Below are 19,244 nucleotides of genomic sequence, written 5' to 3'. Positions count from 1 at the left end.
TTGTTTTCCTTAGAGTCCATGAGAGGAAATGTAAGTGGGATTAAATTTAGTGAGTGTGACTATGTGAAGATGTATGTAGAATACATAAATGATACGTATTTTGTGCATTCACAAAATTTATTTAGTTGATAACGATTAAATTTAAGATTAATATAAGCACTAATAAAATTCATACAACTTAATTTAAATTCGTTTTGATAAATTAAAATCAAGTGAATAGAACATGTTTTTATTTATTTTTTCGACTAAAACATGTTATTATCTATCATACCTTGTGGTAGTCGATAGATTATAAATTGTGTGATGACTTAAATGAATTTTAAGTGTAATTTAGTGCGTGTGGAAAAAAAACCTATATAACCTTCATGAGAAAACAATCTCATCCTCCAACAAGCTTGTGTTTTTCTTCGAGTTTTCCATTACTATTCATTATCAATTGGGAGGTGGTATTACATAGTGATGAAAATTTATGAAGAAAAATAAATAAACTAGGTGTTATCGATCTTTGTATATAATAATTGAAAAGAACAAAATTTTATTTCCAAATTTACATACAATCCAAAGTCTTGTTCTTTTGCTCGAACGAGGCTTCATTTCTCATTACTACGGATTATCGATTACCAAACGAGTTATATTAAGGCATGTCATTAACTTCCACCTACAATAAACGCTAATTATTTGTTGATACTAGCAAAGTAATTGTTAATTAAGCCTCAAAACATAATAAGTTACTATGGAGTACATAATTTGAAATTTTGGGTTTACATCTAACAAGTCAAACTATGATAATAGAAACACTATACTTTTTTAATTGGAGACTTTACCGAGTAACTATGTACCATTCGTCCATTTCATAGTCCTTTTAATCTTTTATATTAACTTGAGTTGCTTTTTATTGGCATAGTTTAACTAGAAATAAAGGAGAAAATGTCTCCTAATTCTTAAATATTCGACTCGTATGTTGTACGTGCACTTTATTTATATGTCAAATATTGCACGAGTTTTGACTTGTGAAAAAGTGAGAGAATTGGTCCAAAAGGTATTTTTATAAGTCTTTGTCTACTACAAAGTAATAACACCCTTTAGTACCAAGTATTTAAGAACATACCCCACTACCGCCCCGGCGCCCCTTCATGTAAACATGTATTATTGGTCAAGTTATTTTAAATATTAATTACCATTATTTTATATTATTAGCTAATATGAAAAATGAGGGATGGTCCAAGTGATTAGAGCTTTTTTCCCGATTTTAGAGGATTTTGGATCAATTTTCATTATTTAATGCATTAGATCATAATCACGTAATGTAAAAAGCTTATACTTTATATATTATTGTACAATTAAAAGGTTGTGGGATCAAATCTCACTAGAGTCTAGAGGCACTAGATGCCTAGCTTGTTCTTACCGGTTACCAACCAATATATATAATATATTATACATATTCAAAAGAGAGAGAGAAAAAAGTATGGTAAACATGGAAAAACTCAATGCGTTAGAAATTACTCGTAAATTTAATTCAATACAAATGTTCAAAATATGATCAACGTCCTTGTTCAATTACTTTCATACTACTGCAAGTACGGTTACGAGTCCTCGCAAACATTGTGGACTTTATGGTATTGGACTTTTTAAACACTTTATTATTAGAAAAACATTACCAAAAGTCCAAGCTTGAAAGCCATCATTAAAGTTATACTCCCCATTATTCCAACTCAAAGATGCTCATAATTTCATAATTAGAATTGGATGTGTTGAAACCCATTGTAACCCATTTATGAGTGTCCCACATTGGAGAAAGAGGAGAGATAGTTTCACTTTATAAGGTAGAGGAGTACCTCCTACTATTGCCAATTGGTTTTAGTATGGAAGCTCCAAAGCCTTGTTTGTGGACCAAACTCTCCTTCTCCTTATTCGGGTTGCCCAGTCCCATTTCATATTGTTTCCAAATTTAACATGGTATCAGAGCCCAAGGTTATGGGTCTCTTCTAAACTGGGTATTTAATCACTACTGGATAAGGAAAAGAGGAGTATCTCCTACTATTGCCCAGGCCCATTTCATATTGTTTTCAAATTTAACAGGATGTAACAACAACTTTAGGTCTTACAGTTTTATTTAGTTTCTGTAAGACATCTGACATTTCAGGCCCTCGAACTTGCTTGAACAAGTGTACACTGTAAGTCTGTAAGGCAAGTGTAGCAACTGTGAATCCGGCCTTTTTCGGGTATTGGCCTTTCAGTCTAGGATCCATCATTCGCAGTAACTTTTCCCGGAACGCCTTTATCCAAGCCACCACTGCATCCTCTCCCATCATTGTATTTTTAAGTGCAGGTCGTCCAGTTAACAGTACAAGTAACAAAATCCCATAACTGTAAACATCGCTCTTTGCTGAAATGATACCTGCTCTGTAACACAAATAAAGAAGCTAACTCTAGGTGTACTCGGATGTATAATTAATTTTGTAAAGGTTCGTTATTTGCATTTTCGAACCTGTATTTACAAACTCTGGTGCTGCGTAACCCTGTGTTGCATAACTCTGAATGTCCGTGACCTGAGTTGACACATATGTTGATAACTTCGCATTAAAATCCTGCAAGTATATAAAAACAAGAGATCAGATATACTTCGTATTAAGAAACATCTATCACAATTAATCAATGACAAGAGTACAACATTTAGTTAGTTGAGGGGAAATTCCTTGTTTCTCATATTGAGAAACTTCTCATCCCATGAGGGCATTTTCGTGAATAAATCAATGACTTTTCATTATTGTGGGCTCCACAATTAAATAAAGTTGAATAAATTTGTTGATTTATTTTACAAAAATGTCATACTTTGAGAAATTGGGGCATTCTCGTTAGTTGGGTGTATATATGTTGTCGTTTGAAGAATTAAAATACATCATCTAGCATGATATTTGATGCATCCAAATAACAAAATATGACTTGTGATATGGTATCATGAAGGTAAGAGAGTCCTTTGGCAACTCCAACAGCCACTTACATCCTTGTTTCCCATGAGAGTGGTGGCGTGCCCACATTACCTGAGATAATAAATGTAACAAATATAATTGTAGGTAGAAACTCGAAATTATCATGACGACTAAACTTAAGTTACTTACAATTGATAAAATTCATACAAGTAACCAAGTAGAGAATTTATTGATGTAGTATACAATACAAAACTGAGAAAGAAAAGTAGATGAGTATATAGAATAGGTGAAGCACATAGAAGCCTTTGAAGCAGTCTTCTACATAAAAGATAAATCAACAAACAATGAATCAAAATCTCTACAATCAAACAAAATTAAACACGAGCAGATTGTGGTTGAGATGACGATGAAGATGCCAAGGGAATTTATAACCATTTTCGAGGACTAACAGCAGAATTCTGAAGCGTTTGTAAAACTTCTGACATATCAGGCCTTAAGTTTGGATCAAATTGAGTACAATTTAAAGCAAGTGTAGCAACTGCGATAGCAGCTTCCATGGGATAATCTTTCATGACTTTGTTCGTATCCATGATTTCGAGTATGTTATTATTGTGAAATGAATTCACCCAATCCACTAGAGTCTTATCATAAATTGTCATTCCTTGTTTTCCAGTTAGTAGTGCAAGTAGTAGAACCCCAAAACTATAGACATCGCTCTTTGTTGAAACGCAACCTGGTGCATATCAAGCTAAATATGTTAAAAGACTTATTAAAGCTAGTGCATATACGTTACATATACCTTATCTATAAAAACAGAGAACTTTTTTTTATAAAACTATGGCGATTGTTGCACCTGTATCTACAAACTCGGGTGCTGCATAACCCAGTGATGAATAGCCCGGTGATAAATAGTCCTTTAAAGCATAACCCTGGATGTCCCTAACTTGTGTTGACAAATAAGCTGATAACTTCGGGGTATAGTCCTACAAATTTGATCAGGAGATCAACATAAGATTGAAAAATAAGCTAGTGAGGAATAAATTAATTAAAGGTTAGAGCACAATGTTTAGATTGTTGGACATACATCATCTAGCAGGATATTTGTTGCATCCAAATAACGATAAATGACTTGTGGTTGAGCATCATGTAGGAAAGAAAGTCCTTTGGCAGCACCTATAGCCACTTTCATCCTTTTCTCCCAGGACAACGCCCGAGTGCCCTCCCCTGTATTCATATAGTAAGTACTTAATAGAGCGAGTATATATCATGATCGTTCACAAGAATTAGGCTACTTACTTCCGTATAAGTAATTATCTAGGTTTCCCCTATGCTGAAACGTGGATACCAAATACCAGTGGTATGGACTGAATTTTTCCCATTCATTTTCAAGTCGATATCCAATTAGTTTCACCAGATTAGGATGGTGTAGTTTGCTAAGATGGTTTATTTTTTCCTGCGTGCATCAAATAAGTCATAAGAAATTAGAAATACAAAAGAAATACGTACTCGTACTCCCATATGTATGTCACTTTTTTTTTAGGATGCCTGTTTCTCATGGTGATTTGTTTCTCACATGGTATTTTCGTAAATAAATCAATAATTTTATTCAACTTTATTCAATTATGGAACCCACAATAATGAAAAAGTTGTTGATTTATTCACGAAAATGCCCCTATGATTGTTTCTCACTATAAAAAAACAGGGAAATTGGGAACCCCTCACATAGGGATGGAAAAAGGGCCTCCAACTATTCGTATGTCAATTAATGAATTGAAACGTACGTACCAACCACTCGGTTTGATTGCCTGGGAAACAGTCTGGTTGCATCTTATTGACAGCAACAGCCATTCCAGTTTCAGGTGTTGACGGAGCAAGTGTTTTCTTATTTATCCATCCCTTGAAAACAAAATAAGGAAAATATGTTCTAATTAAGTTGTCAACATGAAAATCTTTGGTGATAGTCTCAATTTCCTCAAGAGAGAAGGCCTTCAAACTAGTGGAAATAAGATTTTGAGTGTTGCGCTGCTCTAGTCTTGCTCCTGAGAAAATAGAATTTAGTGGCACATGAATTTTCACCCACAGAATCATGTCAATCATCTTACTACCTCAACTGTGACTACTCACGTATATGAGATTCGCATAACATAGTTATACTCTCTCCGTTTTTAAATACTTGCACCATTTTTATTTTTTACACGGTTTATTTTGTGGGTACTAGTTGGAATCGTTTCACTAAATAGATTATTAATTTTCAATTGTTAGAATTTTTATATTTTTTGATAATTAAAGATATTATTGACTAAAGATTAGCATCGATATATGTGTCCAAGAGAAATAGAACAAATATTTAAAAACAAAGGGATAACTTATAAGGTACATGTCTAACGATATGGAGGCACGTGGGCTTGGGTCGTGCATGGATCAACCTTTTAAAAATGTTGACACAACACATAGATTGTGAGTTAGGCTTATATATATACGTTGTTTCTTACTTTATTCTCAATTTTCTACTCTCACTAATCCTTTTTGAAAATAAAATTCTATGATAATGGGATATAGGGAAAAAAAAATTAAAAAGAAAAAAGAATGAATTGAAGTACATACCTTCAAGGTCGAAATAGTCCGGTGGTGCAGGAGAACCCAAACAATTGCCCATTTGAGTTACTTTTAGCTTGAAAATTCCCTCAAAACAACCTAAGAACAATTAACAGCAAAAGGTAGAGAGGCAGTTGAAAATATAACCAAGATTTAAAGAGTACAACTATAAATAGAAAGGCGAGAAACTTCTCTAATCTCCCTCTATGCTGACTAGAAAATTATATTTGTTAAAATTGACGAATAAATGAGAATACATAGATTAAGACAAGGAAGGTTAACCAACTCCCTCCAATATAATAAGGAGCGATTCCTTTGCTTTTAAGTCTTTCTTTAAAAAAAAAACCAAAATAAAGTAAGGGTAAAATCTCTCAACTTGTGTTAATTGTGTATATCACATGAAATAGGATTTTAGAAAAGTTGGCTACAGTGATAAGGGATTGGAATTTTTAGAAATCTCCGGGATGGGTTTTTTCTTGTTAAACAATGCATTTCAAATTGTATAGTAAACATTGGTTGAGATAAGATGAATCAAAACACGTTGAAATGACCTTCAAACACAACCTATCTAGCGAATTTGACTTTTCATGAAAATTTCTACTTTGGTGACATGAGTATTGAAATAGGGTATGTTCTCATTAAGTGAAATGAACTGAACTAAACTGAACTTATTGATTAGTTATTTTTAACTACGCATTAATGATTTTTGATTATTTATAATTATATATATGTGTATATACAAATATATATATTAAAATATTTATGAAAAATATACTATGTAATTACAATATTTATGAAAAATATATTAAAAAATGGAACCCCAAAACATTTTAAAAACATATACTATTAGAGCTGTCAAAAGTTGACCCGGCCCGAAATATCGACTCAAACCCGATTATTAACCGATCCATCTGAACCCGAAAAAATGGTAACCCAAACCCGACCTGAAACCAACCCTAAACCCGAGTTGACCCGAGAGTGTGAGACCCGAACCCGAACATGAACTGACTTGGAGATGACCCGACCCGAATGTAACCTGTAAATTATTGACCTGAACCGAACCCGACTTAAACCGAAATCGACCCAAACCCGTTTTAACCCGTCAAAACCCGAATTTAAACTGACTTGTTACTAACTTGACCTGAATTCAACCCGACCCGTTCCTAACCCAACTCGAATTTAACCCAACTTGTTACAAACTCGACCCGAAATCAACCCAATTTGTTATTAACATGACCCAAATTCAACCCGACTTGTTATTGACCTGACCCGAATTTTACCAGACCTATTACTTACCTACCCGACCAAAAATTCAACCCGATCTGTTACTAAGCCAACTCGAAATCAACACGACTTGTTATTGACCCGACCTAAATTCAACCCAAATTGTTCCTGACCCGATTTCAAATCACCTTAAATAAAATTTAGACCACCTTATTATTGATGATCAAAGCATTTTGTCTAGGAAGACCAAGTCGGTCCAGGCCAACAAAAGAAATGAGCATCATCCTCAAATTTAAAAGTTAAATATAGTATATATTTGTTGTATGGTCAAAGGAGATAATTATCTTCCTAAATTATAGACTATAGTTCTCTAGAATATTGCCATATATATTATAGTCAAAGGAAATAATTAGCTTGATAAAAATGATAATTATCTATTTATAGTTAGTTGAACCCGAATATGACATGACCCAACCTAATTGTAACCTGCAAATTATTGACTTGAACATAACCCGACTTGAATTCGAGAATGACCCGACTTGGAAGTGACCCAACCTGATTATAACCCGCAAATTATTGACTTAGCTTGAACCGAACCCGACTTGAACCCGATAATGACCCGATTTGAAAATGACCCGACTTGATTATAACCCGCAAATTATTGGCTTGAACCAAACCCGACATGAACCCGAGAATTACCCTAAGCCGTTTTAACCCGTGAAAACCCGAATTAAATCCGACATATTGTTCACCCGACCCGAATGTAACCCGACCTGTTATTAACCCGATCTAAACTCGATAAGAAGTATGACCCGACGTGACACGACTTAAGCATGACCCAACCCAAACCCGACCCGCATAGCTAGGTTATGGATATAATCCGAATTGACCCGACCCACTCTTACCGACCCAAACCCGACCCGTTTACCCGAGTTGACAGTTGTACCCGAAACCTCAAAAATTTCTCAAAAACCGTGGATATTAGCCTTTAATTTTGGAAGTTTTTGACTTTTTTACCCGGAAATAAAAATTACAGAAATGTTTACCATGGTCCCTAATACCCTCCGACAGTCCAATTGGGTGGGTGGAATCATCCAATTTGCCATTAAGCGGCCTATTTATCGGTTTACAACTTGCACCGATTTCATTAAGTCAAGCCTACCACGAACATTTATAGCAACAAATAATGATCATATATGGATCCAAACGACCCCTGAGATGTATTCCCTAGAATTTCAAGACTTTTTTACTCCGGGCCCGAAGGCTCCAAAAATTCTCAAAAAGCGTGGATATAGCCTTCAATTTTTGAATATTTTGACTTTTTTTCACCCGTAAAAATAATAATTGCTGAAATGTTTACCATGGTCTCTAATACCCTCCGGGAGTCCAATCTGGTGGGTTGAACTATCTAATTAGCCTTTAAACGACCAATTTATCGGTTTACGATTTGCACTGATTTCATTAACTCAAGCCTACCACGAACATTTATGACAACGTATAATGATCATTTATGATTCCAAACAGTATAATATGACCCCGAAATGTATCCTCTAAATTCTCAATTTTTTTTCGAAGTCGAACCCCGAAACCTTCGAAATTTCTCAAAAGGCGTGGATCAATATTAGCTTTCAATTTTGGAGTTTTTTGATTTTTTTTCGCCCGAAAATAAAAATTTCCGAACTGTTTACCATGGTCCCTAATATCCTCCGAGAGTCCAATTAGGTGTGTGAAACCATCCAATTTGCCTATAAACGACCAATTTACTGGTTTACAACTTGCACCGTTTTCATTAATTCAAGCCTATCACGAACATTTAAGACAATAAATAATGATCATAAAAGGTTTCAAACGACATTGTATGACCCCGAGATGTATTACCTAGAATTTATAGACTTTTAGACACCGTGCCGCGAAAACTCCAAATTTTCTCAAAAAGCGTGGATATTAGCCTTCAATTTTTGAATTTTTTGACTTTTTTTCGCCCGGAAATAAAAATCACCGAAATGTTTACCATGGTCCTTAATACCCTCCTAGGCCTCCGGGAGTTCAATTGGGTGGGTGGAATAATCCAATTTGGTTTTAAGCGCCTATTTACCGGTTTACAACTTGCACCGATTTCATTAACTCAAGCTTACCACGAACATTTATGACAACATATATATAATGATCATATATGGTTCCAAACGACATTATATGACCCAGAGATGTAATCCTAAAATTTCAAGCCTTTTCGACACTTGGCCTCGAAATCTCCAAAATTTCTCAACAAGCATGGATCTTAGCCTTTAATTTTGGAATTTTTAACCTTTTTTTCGCCTGGAAATAAAAATTTCCGAAATGTTTAGCATAATCCCTAATACTCTCCAGGAGGCCAATTGGATGGGTGGAACCATCCAATTTGCCTTTAAACGGCCAATTTACCGATTTAAAAGTTGCACCGATTTCATTAACTCAAGCCTACCACGAACATATATGACAACATATAATGATCATATATGGTTCCAAACGACATTATATGACCCTGAGATATATTTCCTAAAATCTTAAGGCTTTTAGACACCGTGCCCCGAGACCTCGAAAATTCCAAAAAGCGTGGATATAAGCCTTCAATTTTGGAATTTTTTGACTATTTTTCTCTCGGAAATAAAAATTGCCGAAATTTTAACCATGGTTCCTAATACCCTCCGGGAGTCCAATTGGGTGGGTGTTTCCATCCAATTTGCCTTTAAACGGCCAACCGGTTTACAACTTGCACCGATTTCATTAAATCAAGCCTACCACGAAAATTTATGACAACATATAATGATCATAAATGGTTCCAAACGGCATTATATGACCCTAAGATGTATCCCCTAAAATTTCAAGGCTTATCGACACTAGGCCTCGAAACCTCCAAAATTTCTCAAAAACGTGGATCTTAGCCTTCAATTTTGGAATTTTTTGATTTTTTTTCGCCTGAAAATAAAAATTGTCGAAATGTTTACTGTGGTCCCTAATACCTTTTGGGAGTCCAATTGGGTGAGTGGAATCATCCAATTTGCCTTTAAACGGCCAATTTACCGGTTTATAACTTTCATCGATTTCTATAAATCAAGCCTACCACGAACATTTATGACTACAAATAATGATCATATATGGTTCCAAATGTCATTATATGACCCTGAGATGTATCCCCTAAAATTTCAATACTTTTCGACACCGGGCCCCGAATCCTCCAAATTTTCTCAAAAAGCGTGGATATTAGCCTTTAATTTTGAAAATTTTGACTTTTATTCGCCCAGAATAAAAATTGCCAAAATATTTACCATGGTCCCTAATGCTGTCCGGGAGTCCCATTGGGTGGGTGGAACTATCCAATTTGCCTTTAAACGATCAATTTACCGGTTTACAACTTGCACCGATTTTATTAACTCAAGCCTACCACGAACATTTATGACAACAAATAATGATCATATATGGTTCCAAATGGCATTTTATGACCCCGAGAAGTATCCCCTAAAATTTCAAGACTTTCGACACCGGACCCCGAAACCTCCATAATTTCTCAAAAAGCGTGGATATTAGTCTTCAATTTTGGAATTTTTTTGACTTTTTTTCTCCCGGAAATAAAAATTTCCGAAATGTTTACCATGGTCCTTAATAACCTCCGGGAGTCCAATTGGGTTGTTGGAATCATCCAATTTGCCTTTAAACGACCAATTTATCGGTTTACAACTTGCACGGATTTCATTAATTCAAGCCTACTACGAACATTATGACAACATATAATGATCATATATGTTTCCAAACGTCATTATATGACCCGAGATGTATACCCTAAAATATCAAGACTTTCTACACCGGGCCCCGAAACCTCCAAAATTATTCAAAAAACGTGTATATTAGCCTTCAATTTTGAAGTTTTATGACTTTTTTCGCCCGAAAATAAAATTTGCCGAAATGTTTACCATGGCCCCTAATACCCTCCGAGAGTCCAATTGGGTGGGTGGAACCACCCAATTTGCATTAAAACGACCAATTTACCGGTTTACAACTTGCACCGATTTCATTAATTTAACTCGACCTGTTACTAACCTGACCTGAATTCAACCCGACCCGTTCCTAAACCAACCTGTTACAAACCTGACCTGAAATCAACCCGACTTGTTATTAATCTAACCCAAATTCAACATGACTTGTTATTGACTCGACCCGAATTTTACCAGACCTATTACTTACCCGACCCAAAAATTCAACCTGATCTGTTACTAACCCGACTCGAAATTAACACGACTTGTTATTGACCCGACCTAAATTCTACCCAAATTGTTCCTAACCCGATTTCAAATCACCTTAAATGCAATTTAGACCACCTTATTATTATTGTTGATCAAAGCATTTTGTCTAGGGAGACCAAGTCGGTGCAGGCCAGCAAAAGAAAGGAGCACCATCCTCAAATTTAAGAGTTAAATATAGTATATATTTGTTGTATGGTTAAAGGAGATAATTATCTTCTTAAATTATAGATTGTAGTTCCCTATTATATTGTCATATCTATTATAGTCAAAGGAAATAATTAGCTTGATAAAAATGATAATTATGTATTTATAGTTAGTTGAACCCGAATATGACCTGACTTGGAAATAACCACTACAAGAAAAATACCTTTTCGTAGCGATTATTTTAACGTTTCGTATCTAAAATTCCCAACGAATAGTCATTCAATACAATATCCACCGTTGCCATAACCTTTAGTAGTGTTTTTCGCTTTCACTGGGGTTGTCATCATTAATCGATACGGAAAACTACATTCAATCTTGGTGATTATTGTAGCGATTATAATCGCTTCAAATGTTGAACTCATTTTCTACAATAAAAAAAAAAAAAAAAAAAAAATCCCTACGTATGATCTATACAAGATTCGAACATGCAACCTTAAGCTATAATATTAAATGTTTTTCCAATAAGCTATGACATATTTTATGTTTTCTTTGTCAAACAAAATTTTAATATCTAGTGTTAAAAAGGCTTTTTGTATCGATTTTTTGGTTTTAGTGGCGATTGTAAACGATACGCTTTTCCATAATTTTATAAATGTGTAGAATAAAGGTGAATAAATATTCACATGTTTTTCGTATCGATTTCATATGGGTTTACTATGTTGATTGTAAACTGACACGGATTCCTCTACTATTTCACAAACATATGTGCATATTGTAGCAAATGTACAATCGCTACGAAAAGACAGTCTTGTAGTGGACCCGACCTGATTGTAACCTGCAAATTATTGACTTGAACATAACCTGACTTGAATCCGAGAATGACCCGACTTGGAAATGACCCAACCTGATTATAACCCACAAACTATTGACTTGAATAGAACCCGACTTGAACCCGAGAATAACCCGACTTGAAAATGACCCAACTTGATTATAACCCGCAAATTATTGACTTGAACCAAACCCGACTCAAACCCGAGAATGACCCAATTTGATTATAACCCGCAAATTATTGACTTGAACCGAACCCGACTTGAACCCGAGAATTACCCTAACCCGTTTTAACTCGTGAAAACCCGAATTAAACCCGACCTATTGTTTACCCGACCCGAATATAATCCTACTTATTATTAACCCGATCCAAACCCGATAAGAAGTATGACCCGACGTGACCCGACTCAAGCATGACCCAGCCCAAACCTGACCCGCATAGGTTATGGAATTAATTCGCATTCACCCGACTCGAGTTGACCCGACCCAATCAAACCCGCCCATTATATAATAATAATAATAATAATAATAATAATAATTATTATTATTATTATTATTATTATTATTATTATTATTATTATTATTATTATTATTATTATTATTATTATTATTATTATTATTATTATTATTATTATTATTATTATTATTATTATTATTTGACATAAGCTTATTAGAGTTGAACTGAACTGAACTGAAAATAATCTAATGAGAACAGGCCCATAGTCTTGATTGAGTAACGGATTTTTTTGTCATAAGCAACCTAATAAAACTTAGACTTTGTTAGAAAATACCTTATAAAAGATAAAATGTTGTAAAATACTAACTCTGGTTAGAAATCCGCCGTTAACTTAATTTTTCGACATTGACCCATCTTAAAACACCCATAAACCATTGACCTCAAAATACACATAAAAATATTTGCTCTTCATTCTTAATCAATTAGAATCCGTGGACAAAGCGTCCAAGTTTTGTTTCAAAAATAGCAATATATAGGACAATATTTTAGAGATGTAGGAGTACTAAGTTCATTTTGATACCCCTAAGGCCTTGGGTAAGGTTTATATTAACTTACAATTTGATACATAGAGACATAGAGCCCTACTCTTTTTTTTTTTTTTTTTTCTTAAGAGCCCCATAGAGAGGGATGATGACCAACTAACCCGTCAAGACAAAGAGGTGTGGCCACCCATGCTCCTAAATTGAGTTAGAAGAAAAGGGAAAGGATCATCAGCCCAACCATTCATCATTTGGACGAAAAAGGAAAATGGATACTCAAATTTTGTTAAATCATGTCTATCATATATGATCAAGGCTACTTTTATAGTTACATCTTGCTCACAACGAACTAACAGATACTCCTACTTATAAATATGTTAAACAAATTTGAACTGAATGTGCATAAATTTTCAGCTAATTAACATATGACTCATGATCTGGTGTATATATATACATAAAGCAAAAAATAGTGTGTTTCATGTTGTGTGGTCGGGGTTCTGGGATTACTTGGTTGGTTAGCGTGTTTTCTTGTGTGGCTTGGTCACACGATGTGGCTGGTTGACACACCAAAACACTTAACGGGTAATAATTGTACCCTTGATCGATTAATCTCCGACTAACCAAGTAATCCCTGACCGAACGCGTAAGTATGTTACTCTTGAAAATAACTTCTGAATAAGTAACCTCGGCTACACGGTAGTGTTACCAGTTACATATGGAAATTTGTAAGCCATCGGCCAAAAAACAAGCTTTATGTGCACCTACCTTCATGTGCAATCGAGTATATATAAAAGGTGTATTCATGCACTCCTGTATTTTGTAAAGTACTCGAACATCTATTATCTAGATACATAGACTGAAATGTAAATCTCCTTGGAATCTCTATGATCAATAAACATGAGGACATTCAAGTAAGACCCGTGAGGTGCAAAGGTAGGTGTTCAGTGCTCTTGTAACCTGCATTCTGGAGGTCTTAAAGCTTTATTAAGTTTCCGTAAGACCTCTGACATATTAGGCCTAGAAAAACAAGGCAAAAGTGCATGTACACTGAATAGCTAGTGTAGCAACTTCAAAAGCAGTTTTTTGTGGATATTGGTATTTAAGCTTGTGATCCATGAATTGGATTAACTGTCTCCGCGACTTCATACCTGAGGCCGAGCGCACTATTTCAATCTTACCGATCATTTTCTTTTCGAATGCAGGCCGTCCTGATAATAGTACAAGTAACACAACCCCATAACTGTAGACGTCGCTCGCTGTTGTTAAGCTACCTGGTCCATACTCTAAACAAGCCAACTCATTAGTATCAAGCTATGTATATGTACATACCTTTAATTTCCAATCAATCTTGAAAATTTCTGTATGTGATACAAATTCTTAAAAACCTCTGAATGATTGATATTATAACCTTCATACTATGTCCTAATAACAACTAACATAGCACTGCTTTACATGTACTCCCTCTGTTTTTTTTTTTTTTTTTTTTTTTTTTTTTTTTTTTTAAATAAATAAGGTAGAGTTGGATTTGCACATTTGTCATGATATAACTTTGACCATCAATATCTTCAATTAGAGATTAGTAAAAATTAGTTTATAAAAGTAGACATTATGACAAATCCAGCAATATATTATATGATCATATTTATAGATTATATATTAGTATAAAAAATTAAGTCAATGATGTGACATATGAATAGTGTAAATTCTCAACTCTACCTTATAAAAAAAACGGAGGGAGTATAAAGCTAGGTACACTCAGATGTATATATAATTGATTTTTTTTGTAGAGATTATATACGCCGGCATTAGTATATGTACTACCTCTGATCCGTATCTTATTATGTGCAACAAAGGGTATGTCTCATAAAGTCATAAATAATACCCCTTTGTCGCACATAATAAGAAACGGAGGTAGTAGCTAGCTTTAGGCATATTCAGATCGATGTATAATTGATTTTTTGTGTAGAGATTATATGTATAGGCATTTTCATACTTTTTTCTACAGACTCTGGTGCTGTGTAACCCAGTCTTGCATCATTGTAAATGTCCATAGCCTGAGTTGACACATAAGTTGATAGCTTTGCATTAAAATCCTGCAAGTATATATATGTAAGAGATCAGATAATATGATATATAAACTCAATTTGATAGTACAACATATCATTAAGTTGTCGTCTTTAGAACATACATCATCCAGAAAGATATTTGTTGGATCTAGATAACGATATATGACTTGTGATTCGGCATCATGAAGGAAAGAGAGTCCTTCGGCAACACCAACAGCAATTTTCATCCTAGTTTCCCAGGAAAGTGGCGTAGCCCCTGAAATAAGAACATAATACTACCTCTATTACATATTATGTGCAACTTTAGGTATTATTTATGACTTTTGAGCTATAAAAAATTCAAAACTTGCACATAATATGTAACGACGAAGGCAGTAATAATTTTGGAACAAAAAAATTCTAGTAAGCAATAGTTGCACGTACTTAATGGTAAAAACACGAAGATTTCACTTACTTCCACCATACAAGTGAAAATCCAGGTTATTCTTGGGCAAAAACTCGGTCACTAGATGCTGATGAAGTTCATCTTCAAGATTGTATCCAATTAGTTTCATCAGATTAGGATGATGCAGCTGGCCAAGATAGTTTAATTTTGTCTGCATCAAATAATAAGCTGTAAATTAAGAATTAGACTGCTGGCTGAGAGATTGCAAGTATGAGGTTGAACTGATAGAAACATACCAACCATTCATCGTGTCCCGGAAAACCTTCAAGTTTGAGCCTTTTGACAGCAACAGGCATTTTAGTTTCAGATGGAGTCTGCCCATCATCAATCCAACCTTTGTAAACAGTAGGGAAGTTTTCATATCCGATTAAATGAATGTGCCGGTAATGTTCGGTGATTGTTAGAAGGTCATCCGAGGAGAAAGCCGTTAAACCAGTTGTAGGAAGATTTGGACTGCTGCACTCAACTGTTAGTCCAGAGAAAAATAGAGTGAATTAAACGATCATGATGCATACCATGAGCCATGCAAGAGGTCGGGTAAAATTTACTCGTATCCGATTGCCTGACCCGAGATCCGATTTGGACCCAAAACAACTAACGACCCAAATTTCACTTAGAAACCTAGAAAGGACCCGACCCAAAACCTAGCCTTAAGTGGAGTTGACCCACCTTTGACCCGATACCTTAAGTAATATGACCCGACTTTACCAAAATCTAAGTTGACCCGATATCTAAAGTAACCTGATCCGATTTCAACCCAAATTAATTAACCCGAACACATTCAGTACAAGTAATGACTCGAACTAAAAAAAAAAAAAAAAGAAATTTCCTCAAACTAAGATTGCTTGATACCCAAAATGACCAAGCTGGTTTTAGCCCGAATTACTTCGCCTCAACACACCCTAATTGAAAACCCAAACCTTAATAAAGTATCTTTTACTTCTCACATTTTGAGTATTCATTTTCTTCCACAATAAGATGAATGGTTATAGCAACAAAAAAAAAACAAAACAAAACAGGGATTATATGTCTGAAATTTGAATTATTTAAAGAAAATAGGTCAAAGTTAAGATTATTAGCCAATTTTATCACACCAAATCACAAGAAAGATAAATTGTTTAGTGGTGTAAACTAAACAAAACAAACTTAAACTAAAAATATATATGCTCAAACAGGCAAGAACAAAAAACGATATATTAGTATTGTTTAGTGTCATAAACTAAAAAAAAAATACAAGACATACCGATAGTGGGAGAGTAAAGAACAGGGAAACCCAAACAATTGCCCATTTGAGTCGGTCTTTTAGCTTGAAATTTCCCTCAAACAAGTGAACAACCCAATAACAACAGCAAAAGGTAGGGAGACAGATCCAATATTACAGAGTACACATATAAAATATAAATTTAAAGGTGCACAACTTCTCCCTCTACGTTGACTAGAAAATAATATATGTGAAACTTGACGATTAAATGGGAATAGAAAGATTAAGTCTTTGATGGTGGGTACCATATTTGATATTTCCATGGAAATAGTTTTCCTTCTCTTCTCTTTTGTGGCAACCTTTTTTGACCTCTTTTGGTCTAACTTAGATGTTACGTTAATTTTCATTTAAATGTAAGTGGAGGAAGTAATAATGCAGGGGTGAGCAAAAATTTAGTGTAACCTGACGTGGAACCGGAACCTGCTCGGAATCGCAGGTTCTAGAACCAAAATTTGTAGACCTGGTTCCGATTTCGGATAATAAATTGGGAACTTGTTGCAACAGGTTCCGGTTTTGAGTAATAAAATTATGGACTTGGAATCTGTAGGGTACCTTGTTAGTATAGGTTTCTATAATGTACATTAAACTAGAACCTATTATTTAAGCCCATGTATAAAAGCCCTATCAAGTCTGTATAAAATTCGTCACATACCTTTCTCCCTCCCCTCTTATTCATTTTTCATCTTACTCTTAAAGGTTTGATAATGGTATTAATATCAAGGAGCTATTATGCTAACTTTGAAAGATAGAGTGCCCTGTTCCGGAATCGGCTGAAACTTGTAGTTTTCAGTTCCGATCCGGTTTCCAATTTTTAGGAACCCGTTGAACATGTTCCGGTTTCGGTTCCTATTTATAGGAACCTATTGCAACAGGTTCCGATTTTTTGGGTCCCAAGATTTTTACAGTGTATCCTGCTACGCTCACCCCTAGTATTGCTAATGCTAATGCAATCAGTGACGTATCTAGGATGCACATATAGTGAGTGCATAATTATGTAATTATTATAAAATAATCCTAAACGATGTAAACATATAATAATCAGCAAAAATAATGTTCGAAAAAATGTTTAACAATGGATTCGAATTCTAGACTAGAGTGATAATTCAAGAAAGTTAAAGAGACACTTGGATAACCAGCTAGCTAGCTATACTTAAGGCATGTTCTCATGGACTGGACTCAGCTGAACTAAACTGAATTAACAGAACTGAACTGAGCTTAATTGAACTGAACTGAACTGAATATTTTATAAGAGAAGGAAATTATGAGCTGAACTGAACTGAACTAATGAGTTGAACTGAACGGAACAGAACTGAATTGAACTGAAAATAAACGTATAAGAACAGGCCCTTATTAATGAACATCAGGATATGCAAAGGCATACTCATAGTGTTGGTTGTATCCGCCCCTAATCCAATGTTGTTAATGTGTCATGTATATGTTGGTACATAACATAATAATTCATAAATATTTTATTAATCAACATTAATATCATTGAGATGTGAAATCTATTATTAATAGTGAAATAATACTCTTACGACCAGTGGCGATTCCAGGAATTGCTTGTTATGGGTTCGGACTCTCCAAGCAAATACCGGATATCAAATAGTATCATATAATTCAAAATAAAATTTGCATTTGTTAATTCGGGTGTGCACAATATATGTCATGTACAACAACAATAAAAAAAAAAAAAAAAACACAATAAAAAGTTTAACAAAATTACAATTAAACTCGACTTTCTACGATTTTTGCGATTTTGACACACGTTCTTTCCAAAAATACTCTAATCCTTTCACCTCCAAACTATAAAACACAATTCCAAAATATATACACATTATCATTCTACTTTCTACTTCACGAATTCTGATTTCACATTTTTCACAATTCACATCATTTACCCAAATACCCATTTATTAATTAACAACTTTATAATTCCAATCAACACAACTTCAAATCTTCAATTAACAGTATAACTAAAAATATAATTATATAATAAATTTTAAATTCAATAACAATTTAAAACTTAAAAATAAAATTAAAAATTAAAAGCTAAACTTAAATTGAAGAACAGATACAAACTTTCAAGATATGAAAAGAAGTTCACGAATTGAAGGGTGTTAGACTATGAGGGTGATGCTTTGTATAATTGGGATTTGGGGGGAATTGGAGATTTTGAGATAAGTTTTTTTTGTAAAAAAAAAAAACAAAAAAGGAAAAAAAAACCGAGATTTGGGGTTTGGAACCCCTGACTTTTCTCCTTAAAAATAATGCTCTAACCAGCAGTCCACTTGTTGTGTATTGTACTTATGCGCATAATTTAATATTTAACCCTTTATATTTATTTATTTTTTTACAGAAAATCTATTCATTTTTTTCCAGATCTAGTATGGGTTCAGCTGAACCCACTGAACCCATACTAGAATCGCCACTGCTTACGACAGTATACTTTTGAAACTAATATATACGTCGTATACCACT

General features: G+C 34.3%; 2 protein-coding genes and 1 pseudogene across 3 annotated transcripts; all 3 read right to left on the bottom strand.

Annotated features, from left to right (window-relative positions):
• Positions 1-2,072: 2,072 nt before the first annotated feature.
• Positions 2,073-2,850, bottom strand: LOC145563978 (putative serine/threonine-protein kinase PBL3 pseudogene; annotated as a pseudogene).
• Positions 2,851-3,209: 359 nt separating this feature from the next.
• Positions 3,210-5,586, bottom strand: LOC145563967 (putative serine/threonine-protein kinase PBL11). Its single transcript, XM_081624349.1, has 6 exons — positions 5,535-5,586; positions 4,716-4,969; positions 4,227-4,383; positions 4,015-4,154; positions 3,784-3,913; positions 3,210-3,663 (listed from the first exon to the last, which is right to left on the bottom strand). The coding sequence occupies exons 1-6, from the start codon at positions 5,584-5,586 to the stop codon at positions 3,356-3,358; spliced, it is 1,041 nt and encodes a 346-aa protein (XP_081480475.1). The 3' UTR covers positions 3,210-3,355.
• An 8,058-nt stretch (positions 5,587-13,644) lies between these two features.
• Positions 13,645-17,021, bottom strand: LOC145626479 (putative serine/threonine-protein kinase PBL3). Of its 2 annotated transcripts, XM_081678948.1 has the most exons (6): positions 16,749-17,021; positions 15,742-15,971; positions 15,515-15,656; positions 15,183-15,316; positions 14,988-15,087; positions 13,645-14,277 (listed from the first exon to the last, which is right to left on the bottom strand). In XM_081678948.1, exons 1-6 carry the CDS (start codon positions 16,792-16,794, stop codon positions 14,012-14,014), a joined length of 918 nt encoding a protein of 305 aa, XP_081535074.1. In that variant the 5' UTR covers positions 16,795-17,021; the 3' UTR covers positions 13,645-14,011. The 2 variants fall into 2 exon arrangements, with proteins under 2 accessions (XP_081535074.1, XP_081535148.1); XM_081679022.1 differs by lacking the exon at positions 16,749-17,021 and having other exon boundaries at positions 15,515-15,673; positions 15,746-15,882.
• Between the last annotated feature and the right edge of the window lie 2,223 nt (positions 17,022-19,244).

The sequence above is a fragment of the Chenopodium album genome, chromosome 1 (genome assembly GCF_948465745.1).
Source record: "Chenopodium album chromosome 1, dcCheAlbu1.1, whole genome shotgun sequence".
NCBI lineage: Eukaryota > Viridiplantae > Streptophyta > Magnoliopsida > Caryophyllales > Amaranthaceae > Chenopodium > Chenopodium album.
This window is presented reverse-complemented; position numbering and strand designations above follow the sequence as displayed.

What these genes read in the sequence shown, in the direction of transcription:
- LOC145563967 (XM_081624349.1), bottom strand. Translation starts at nt 5,586, where the DNA reads ATGGGCAATTGTTTGGGTTCTCCTGCACCACCGGACTATTTCGACCTT. An exon ending in AGATAATTACTTATACGGAA is followed by an intron (nt 4,155 to 4,226) that starts GTAAGTAGCCTA and finishes ATATGAATACAG; the next exon opens with GGGAGGGCACTCGGGCGTTG. An exon ending in CAAATATCCTGCTAGATGAT is followed by an intron (nt 3,914 to 4,014) that starts GTATGTCCAACA and finishes TCAAATTTGTAG; the next exon opens with GACTATACCCCGAAGTTATC.
- LOC145626479 (XM_081678948.1), bottom strand. Translation starts at nt 16,794, where the DNA reads ATGGGCAATTGTTTGGGTTTCCCTGTTCTTTACTCTCCCACTATCG. An exon ending in TCTTTACTCTCCCACTATCG is followed by an intron (nt 15,972 to 16,748) that starts GTATGTCTTGTA and finishes CTGGACTAACAG; the next exon opens with TTGAGTGCAGCAGTCCAAAT. An exon ending in CAAATATCTTTCTGGATGAT is followed by an intron (nt 15,088 to 15,182) that starts GTATGTTCTAAA and finishes ATATACTTGCAG; the next exon opens with GATTTTAATGCAAAGCTATC.